Below are 10,007 nucleotides of genomic sequence, written 5' to 3' on the forward strand. Positions count from 1 at the left end.
CAGAACATTTTACATACCTAAAGCGTCAACTAATATCTTATTACGGTCGCCTATTTATAAAATGTGTGATACTTTCAACATGCTAATGAATAACTACGATATTCACTTGATTAAAAAAAAAAGATATTATGATTGCATTACGCAAACACTTCTGCACAAATACACTTACATAGTTCTCTGTATGAGATGAGTGTGATTTTCAGCACTCTTGTGTTGTCTCTGCCTTTATATATTCTATTTCTGTTGTCTTTTTCTTTTCATTTACGCTGTCTGTGAGTGGCGTGAATTGTATTTTTTCTCTTCATATATTTCTGGTTTGCTATTTTGTAGACCCTTTAAGTGGACTTTAGTCTGTTGGGTCTTTATAATAAAAAAAAAGCAAAAAGCATTTATTTCGTTTAAATTGACCTACAATAATCGTCATATTGGATAAAATAATTCAATTTGAGTCGTTCAGTGATTACTGAGTGAGGCAGTGCGAGTTTGACGGGCTCCCAGGACATGTCACAATGCTGCCGATGGGGTTTAGAGGAAGACCAGCTGCTCGAAGTTTTCATCTCGGGCTTTTTGGATACGGCCTGAGTGTAGTTCGAGATGACTCGTTTGACGGGGTCGCGTACTATGACGAATGAATGGATCAATTTGTGCATTTATTCCGTTTAATTTGTCCTAACAATAATCATCACATCACACTGGATAAAATAATTCAGTTTGAGTTGTTCGTTGATTTCTGAGAATAATTTCTAATTTCACTTTGACATTTGGATTTTGCATGGTTAATCCAAAGACGCGATCGCCGAACTTCGGCGGTGCGACGGAACATTTCGCAACAAATCGGATCGGGCGCGAATTTCAAAATACGATTTTTAAAGCCTTTTTACAGTAAATGAGCGCGATGCAACGATTTGAAAAAAATACTGGCCGATAGCCCTCTTCGACCTCCACAAAGGCATCACTCAATGATAACTTTTAAGTGATCTGGGGAGATATTATAAAATAAAAACCAATTTGACATGTTAATTCTCTATGTCCAGAATTGGATGCGGCACCCTGTATACAGTATTACTTAGTTTTTTCAAATCGAACATCCTATATATTTTACATATTATGGTTGATCTCTTCTTAGGGTTTATAGCCACAGTTCATTTTTGAAATTTCTATGGGACGTTGCACCGTTATTCCAATTTTATAGAAATGTTTTAGCTTTGCAAGGTTTCATAAAAAAAAAATTAGGGTTATTTTTTAAATCTGTGTTATTTTGTGGAGAGATAAATAAAGATACGCGCTTTGCGCCATATAAATAAAATTGGGTTTTAATATATACAGGGTGTTTGTAGAACTTTTTCACTTTCAGTTTTTTCAAATAGAACACCCTAGAACAGAATAAGATGCAGTAATAAAATACAAGCTGTTCTATTTGAAAATTCTAGAATTGTTTGATTAAGAAGGTTATGTAGAATCTTCAGCTCAAAGAAAAATGCTAATTGCAAAACAGATTTTGACCGATAATGAATAATATGAAAATAATAAAAATATATGAAACATAATCCTTTTATATAACTAGAGAGTGCATGTTATTAAAATTTTCTTTTTTCGAACCGTAAACGACTATTTTTAGCCTTCAGCATAACAATATAGTCCCACTGGATGTCCTTCCATGATTTCATACCAACAGTTTGTACTTTGAAGTCCCTCAGAATCGTCGCGACCATTACTTTTACCACCGTCATTCCAAACCTCAGACCTAAGACAAAAAATACAAAAAAACACTACTGCTGACGAATACATACCTATACAGTTCCTGGCACCAAAACTGAAGGGAATGTACGAACAACGATGTCTTTTTGCAACTTCATCAGGGAGAAACCGATCTGGATCAAATTTTTCCGGTTCAGGCCACACATCCGGATCTCTGTGTAGTAGCACCAGAGGAACGAGAAGGTTAGAGCCGGCAGGGAAAAGATAAGGATCTGGAAAAACGAAAAGTGGATTTTTTTGGATCCATCTTCTAAAATATATTACCGCATTTAATGTCTTCCTCAGCATATCGCAAAATGAAAGGAATTGTGGGAACTAGTCTCAAAGTTTCTTTAACAACGCGTTCTAAATAATTCAGACGATTGAGTTCTTCCTGAGTTGGACTGTTCTCCATGTTTGGCAGAACTGAGACCAGTTCCTGATAAACTCTTTCCTAAAAGAGCAACTTTATCGTAATATATATGTTTTTGTGTAATTTACCTGAATGTCTGAGTAGATTCCTAGAATCGTTAAAACCGTGTTGATTGTAATTGCTGCCGTTTCGCTTGCCGCCATAAGCATCAAACACGTTTCATCTATAATTTCTTCACGGGTGATCTGCTTGGTTCGATTCAGTTTAGTCAAATTTGGTAGAAATCGGTTACTTTCAGAAGCGTCATCTGAAACAAAAACCTGCCACCGAGTCGAATCATATAAGCAATCAACAAACGATTTGCATATTTTCTGAACATAACTGTAATATGATAACAGTTATTAAGTTGCCTTTCAGAAATATTAAAAAAGCTGGCGGATGGTTACTGGCCACACCTTTAACACAAAGATTGCGATCTTATTGCATTTTTTTTTTTCAGAAGTTTAATCTGATGTTTGCGGGCGTTTGCCACTATGAAATATGTACCTATATACATTTTTTTTACCAGTTCTTCAATACTAGAAATAATCACATCGTAATTATCTGGTACATTATTATTTCTCGATGTACTTTCGTCCGGTATACATTTTTGCAATATTTTTCTAAAAACGTGTCGAAACAAGGGTCTTTCAACTTTTTAAAGAAAATATTGGCACTGATCATCGCATTGGCACATGTTATTTAAAAAATAAAATATATCCCTCAATTTAATCAGAATTCTTAGATGACTTTTTGAAAAATGAAAATTCCCATTATGTATTCGTATTAACTCCCTTATGCAAATTTCGACCCATTCTCGACGATTTCGAAATTTAACTAAATATTTCCATGTAGATTTAGGGCCGCAGAAGTCACTTCTGGTTTCACTTCTTCGATAACTTAAACCGTTTTTCCAAAATCGTCCATTGAAATATCGCAATTCTTAAAAGATTTCAAAAAATTAGAATTTCACACCGAATTTTCCGAAAATATTGCTCCGTTACCATAAATATGCTATGTTTTTGGAATCAGCGCGTCGGAAATATATATGTATCTGAGTTTTTTCAGAGTACTTGTCAAGATGAGACTGATTTTGGCAAATGACATATTCTCTAAGAAAATAAGGGAGGGTGGGCAGGCGGGGTTAGCACTTCTTGCTAAAAATAAAAAAAATTGAAAATCAAAAAATGACAAATTGAAAAATCGGATAAATGAGAAATCGGAAAATTGTACAAGTGTATAGTCGGAAAATCAAAAACTGAAATATCGAAAAATTGTAAAAAAAAAACAATTCTTATATAAAATCGAATTCGAAATTCCAGTTTTCATTTTTTTTTTTTAGTTTTTAGATTTTCCAACTTTAGAATATTTTATTTGATAATTTGTTTGGCAATTTTGCAGCTTTTAATTCCAATCTTTTGACTTTTCAAGTTTTAACTTTACAATGTTTGAATCTTTTAATTTTTAATTTTTCAAGTTCTCAGGTTAAAGATTTTCCTTTTCACGATTTGTCGTTTTTCGATTTTTTAACTAAAAGAACAAATTTATTCGAACCGAAATTTTGAAAAATTCAAAATTAGAAACAAAATTTTCAGATGTTTTAAAGTTACGGTAAACATGGCAAATCGCTGATCAAAATTACTCTTTACTTCGTTCCAAAAACTCGGTGACAAAAAATCAAAAATTGAAAATTTAAAAAAATAAACATCTATTTTCTCGATATTTTTAAAAATCAAATAATTGAGAAATCGGAAAACTGCCAAAATTGCAAAATTAAAAAATTGAAAGTTTTTTTCAGTCGCCCAGAGAAATCAAAAATCGAAAGACGCATTACAAAATTGAATATTTAAAAAGCGAGAAATTGAAGCATTCAGCAGTTGAAAAATCGAAAAACTGAAAAATTTAGTAGTAATCATTACGATAAGACTGATTTTGGCAAAAGACATATCCTCTAAGAAAACAAGGGTGGGTGGGCGGGGCTAGTACTTGTCAAGATAAGGCTGATTTTGGCAGATGACATATCCTGTAAGAAAACAAGGGTGGGTGGGCGGGGCTAGCATTTTTTCTTAGAAGAGTAGGTCATTTGCCAAAATGAGTCTTATTTTGGCAAATACTAGCCTGGCCTACCTGCCTTTTATTTCCTTAGAAGCTAGGTTATTTGGAAATTACTAGCAAATTTCGACCCATTTTCGACGATTTTCGAAATTTAACAAAATACTTTAGATTTCAGGGCGCAGAAGTCACTGCCGACCTCATTTCTTCTTTAACCTTTTTTCCAGAATTAGATAATTAATTCAGTGCACTGAAAATCAGTTTTTAAAAATTCCAAAAAAATCCAAAAAAACACCTATAGAAAAAAGGATCTTGCGTCATTTTTGCAAGCCGCTGCATGTTTTCAAGTTCAGTTCGGATTAAAGAGATATCGACTTCAACTAGCCTCTGTTCGGATTACTGGATGTTCGGATAATCGTGGGTTCGGATTATAGAGGTTATACTGTATTTATTTAGAAAAATACCAGAAAAACCAAACAGATGTTCAGATGTTCTTAGACTTTATTATTTTATAATGAAACCTGAACATGCTCGCTGCGCTCGCATTATAAACGTTGTTTTTTTTTTAAGTTTAGCGTCGTTAATATTTAAAAAAGTGATCTAGCGAAATTGTTTGGTCTCAATTGTTGGGTTTCAATTATAGCAAATAATAAATGTCTTGATTTTTTGAAAAATACACCCATAGAATACGAGCGCAGCGAGCACTTTCAGATCTTTCCAATTTTAGTAATTAAATGTAAGTCAGTGATTAAGAAAGAACCTCAGCCAAGTTGCCTAGGCTTTGTTGAAAAAATAAATCTCTTATTGTTTTAATTAATTAGTGAAGTTCAACTATAGTAAACAATAAATAAATCTCTAGATTTTTTAAAAATACACCCTTGGATGCGATTACAGAGAGAACGTTCAAATGTCTCCAACTTCAGTTATCGCTATTGTTTTTTTTTTTATTATTATTATTTACTTTTTGTGTAGACGATAAATGCGTGTTTATTGTAACCGAGTCCGTCAGCCAACTCCAGGGGATATGTTATTTAGTAATGTCACTCTTAACTTGGTAAGTACTATCCCCGCCCACCCTCCCTATCTTTTTTTAGAGGGTATGTCGTCTGCCAAAATCAGTCTTATCTTGGAAAGTACAAACCCCACCCACCCACCCTGTTTTTTCTTGGAGAGTATGTCATCTGCCAAAATCAGTGTTATCTTGGAAAGCACTAGCCCCACCCACCCACCCTATTTTTTCTTGGAGAGTAGGTCATCTGCCAAAATCAGTGTTATTGATTTAATTGATTTATCTGATTTATCCAACGGGCATAGCCCACATAGGATATACAACGAAAAGAAAAAACAAAAAAAAATCCTAATACAATAAATTATAACTGACAAATAACTTACACCATATTACAAATTACCAGACAGTGCTAATTTTGCTTTAATACCAAAAACACTTCGTTATCTTGGAAAGTACTAGCGCCACCCACCCACCCGTTATTTTTTTAGAGAGTATGTCATCTGCCAAAATCAGTGTTAACTTGGAAAGTATATTTTATATTTCTATAAAATTGTATATACTGAGCGACAATCTGTTAAAAATAAACGTCTATATAACGATAAATTTTAAGAAATTGTAAATGACTTATGACTTTATAAACATACCATTTCTGTCTTCGGATTCGTATGATTTGTATTCTTCTGCTATTATCTGAAAGACAAAAATAAAAGTTAAAATTTTGTGACATAATTAATAAAACCTACGTTTTTGCCAATGTCATGAGCAGTTTGACAATTCACTTCATGCTCCTTGTGCAAGTCGGATAATTTCCAAAAAAAATCTATGAGAAACGAAAACGTATGAAATCTCTGTATAAGTATTTCTTCGAATCTGAAATCAAAATTGACAAAAAATTGTTACACAGGAACAAAGACTTACTTCACGGTGACTGTAATCATACGTTGTCGTTCCTTTAATACATGCGGTTTTACGTTGGTTAAAGTGGCTGTTAAAACAATAGTGGATAGAATTAGCAAACTCGCCAAAGTTGTTTACCTAAAGCTACATCAAGTGTCCTTTCCCAGATGGCTCGAAGGAAATCCGTTTGTTCGACGCCTTCTGTGTCACCTAAATACTTCACCATTTCTCTCGAATAATTGACAAGGACATCGTGATACGAATTCAAGATCTTCGAATTAAAAGAGGGATTGATCATTTTTCGATGTTCTTTCCAGATACTAACTGCAAATTTTACAATTTATGACTGCGTGATAAGGAAATTTTAGTACCTTTTGAAGTTAGCAGGGTGTCTTTCACTATGTCGTTAAAATTCTCGTAGAAAGGTGACTTGTTTAGACAGTTTGTCAATATTTTTTCTACATCTGTTGGTCGTCCGGTCGCTATGTACAACTGGGGGCCTACCCAGAATTTGGTAACTGGTCTCCAGGAGTCCAGCTTTCCACAAAGCAGGTCGAAAAAATCTGATAAATAAATGTGTTACGTTTCGATAGTATTTAAAATAAAAAAAAAAATTAATTACTGTCTTTTGTTGCTGATAACAGGAACGCACTTCCAACGAGGGGCACTGAGACGGGTCCAGGTATTTTCCAAGCGTGATATAACAACCATCGCTTCTTCCAAAGAACCGAAGTGATAATAATAATCACACAAAGAATGAAAATCGAGATTAGCATAGCAAAGGTAGTAAATACACGACAGTTTTAAAATGAAACTCTTTAACCTACTAAACTGTATCTAATTCAATTTAATGAATCAAAGATTCAATGTTACTGGGCCAAAAAACTTGATATAACTGGCAGTTTTACGTGCGTCATCAATGCGAACCTGTTCCAACAGTGCATCGTCGAGGAATGTTGTACAACATCGAAATGGTTATTAATTAGAGTCCGGATTATATGCAAGGGGCACAGAATTTTTATATGTTTTTCTCATATTTCGCAGACACAATAATGCAATTGTAGGAATACTTTCTGTACTTACCTGCATTTCGACCATTGTTTTATATCTTTATATTTTAATTTTTCAGCTAAGACACTGAAACTGAACCAATTTTCTTTCACAATAAACCTCCTGTCAGAGGATTTTCAATTAACAACTTATTCTAAATTTGCATTTTTTTTTTTGCAACAGAACTCTATCATAGATACCGTGCTTGCAAATAGTTGACATAAGGACAACATTACCAACTACCGTCCCATTTCCCGGTGGGTTTTTCTATTAATATTATTATTATTAATATTAATATTATTATTTTATTGACGGATAACTCCAATTACAATAATAGTACATAAAATAAATATACAAGTATACAAACTTAAACTGCTTAATTAATTCATCTTAACAATAAGAAAAATAAGCAATAGAAATGAGAAGAGATAAAAATATATATATTTATAATGCCTAAAATCAGAAGACATAAGTAAAAAAATTGGTCTAAAGAGTTTAGACAGTACTTCCCTCGCTGTCGCAAACTTGACGACTGCATGCCTATTGTGTTTTTTTTCTCATTACATTTTTGTAGTGGGAATTTAAAAAAAAAATGCGATGACGTCATCAACATTTTTGCAAGGACACTTATATCAGTTGGGATAGATGTAGTGTAATACTAAGAATAAAATTATTATATTCTCAAATTTTCGGGAAAATGAATTGGGTCGTTTTGAATATTGATTTGTAATAATCAATAAAATAACGAAACAATTTACTCACGTATACGTATCAGAGGCAACTGAAAATCGTGTATGTATAAACATTCTTAATTTAAGATGACAGGCGTAACAGCATACGTGAGAGTCAAACAGAGAAACTGTAAACAAAACGACCATCGGTTTTATTGCTTCGACTTCCGCTTATTATATAAAACATTGGGTTTTATTTTAATTCTTGACGGTGAAATTCACAATTGGTTGATTATAAACATGTCTATTTCACATTCGCGGAACCAAGTGAGCGCATAAAACAAATGCAGGTCTGTAATGTTAAAGACGATGCAAATAAGCGTGCTACCCTTATGTTTCAACCGAGTTTTTCCTTTAACAAATTTTGTGTCTACCAAATTGGGTTGGTTGGGGTGTTATACTAATAATAAGTGTTGCCTTTAATTTAATCAATAAAATAAATTGACTTCATTAATTTTTTTGAACCACCTCTTAAGAAAATCTAAAAAATATGAATGGAATGATAAATCACAAGTACAAACTCATCATATTTTTTGCATTTTAGATAGGATTTATTCAGCAAAATTTAAGGGTGACGTCATCAATTTTTTTAGGAGGGATGAACAAATACATTTTGAACAAAAGTTTACCATGCTTATAATAACTTTAAAATATTCCCAAGATTTCAAAGCATTCGGTTTTCTAATTCCTGATTAAATCGATAAAATAAATTCACGCCTTCATTAATTTTTTTGAGTCACCCTGCATATGCAAATCCAAAAATATGATTGGAATGATAAATCACAAGTACAGACTCATCATATTTTGTACATTTTAGATACGATTTATTCGGCAAACGTTATGCTCTTTATAACCTTAAAACATCTGCAAGATTTCAAAGCATTCGGTTTTGTAGTTCCTGATTAAATCAATAAAATAAATTTACGCATTCATTAATTTTTTTGAGTCACCCTGTATATGCAAATCGAAAAAATTTGAATGGAATGATAAATCACAAGAAGAGACTCACCATATTTTGTACATTTTAGGTAGGATTTTTTCAGCAAAATTTTGTGGTGACATCATAAATTTTTTAGGGGGGACGACCAAATACGTTTTGATCAAAAATTTACCATGCTTATGATAATTTTAAAATATCTTCAAGATTTCGAAGCATTCGGTTTTGTAGTTCCTGAGTAAATCAGTAAAATAAATTTACGCTTTCATTTATTTTCTTGAATCACCCTGTATATGCAAATCCAAAAAATATGAATGGAGTGATAGATCACAAGTACAGACTGATCATATTTTGTACATTTTAGATATGATTTATTCGGCAAATTTTCGAGCTGACGTCATCAAGTTTTTGGAGGGGATAAGCAAATATATTTTGACTAAACATTTATTATGCTCTTTATAACCTTAAAACATCTGCAAGATGTCAGAGCATTCCGTTTTGTAGTTCCTGATTAAATCAATAAAATATGTTTACGCATTCATTAATTTTTTTGAGTCACTCTGTATATGCAAATCCAAAAAATATGAATGGAGTGATAAATGACAAGTACAGGCTCATCATATTTTGTACATTTTAGATATGATTTATGCGGCAAACTTTCGAGCTGACGTCATCAAGTTTTTGGAGGGGATAAGCAGATATATTTTGACTAAACATTTATTATGCTCTTTATGACCTTAAAACATCTGCAAGATTTCAGAGCATTCGGTTTTGTAGTTCCTGATTAAATCAATAAAATATATTTACGCATTCATTAATTTTTTTGAGTCACCCTGTATATGCAAATCCAAAAAATATGAATGGAGTGATAGATCACAAGTACAGACTCATCATATTTTGTACATTTTAGATATGATTTATTTCACAAACTTTTGAGCTGACGTCATCAAGTTTTTGGAGGGGATAAGCAAATATTTTTTGACTAAAGATTTATGATGCTCTTTATAGCCTTAAAACATCTGCAACATTTCAAAGCATTCTGGTTAGCAGATTAAAAATTAAATTTCAAAATGTTGTTTTATAATTTTGATTTTTTTTCCAAAAATCTGGACGTTTCGGGTGGAAAGTCGATTCAGAGTTGTAAACTACATGTGTAGGACTATGTTATTTTATACAATTGAA

The 10,007-nt window shown here is 32.6% G+C and overlaps 2 protein-coding genes across 2 annotated transcripts in view; both read right to left on the minus strand.

Annotated features, from left to right (window-relative positions):
• Positions 1–10,007, minus strand: part of LOC135130801 (cytochrome P450 4C1-like) — a 75,231-nt gene that overhangs the window by 32,962 nt on the left and 32,262 nt on the right. The gene's annotated exons all lie outside the window — the stretch shown is intronic.
• Positions 1,538–7,039, minus strand: LOC135130993 (cytochrome P450 4C1-like). Its single transcript, XM_064058487.1, has 10 exons — positions 6,730–7,039; positions 6,479–6,670; positions 6,246–6,431; positions 6,129–6,195; positions 5,954–6,080; positions 5,855–5,900; positions 2,239–2,417; positions 2,023–2,191; positions 1,791–1,970; positions 1,538–1,744 (listed from the first exon to the last, which is right to left on the minus strand). Exons 1-10 carry the CDS (start codon positions 6,881–6,883, stop codon positions 1,578–1,580), a joined length of 1,467 nt encoding a protein of 488 aa, XP_063914557.1. The 5' UTR covers positions 6,884–7,039; the 3' UTR covers positions 1,538–1,577.

Source organism: Zophobas morio, unplaced genomic scaffold (genome assembly GCF_036711695.1).
Source record: "Zophobas morio isolate AGI-343-1 ecotype UQ-CSIRO unplaced genomic scaffold, CSIRO_AGI_Zmor_V1 ptg000018l, whole genome shotgun sequence".
Taxonomy (NCBI): domain Eukaryota; kingdom Metazoa; phylum Arthropoda; class Insecta; order Coleoptera; family Tenebrionidae; genus Zophobas; species Zophobas morio.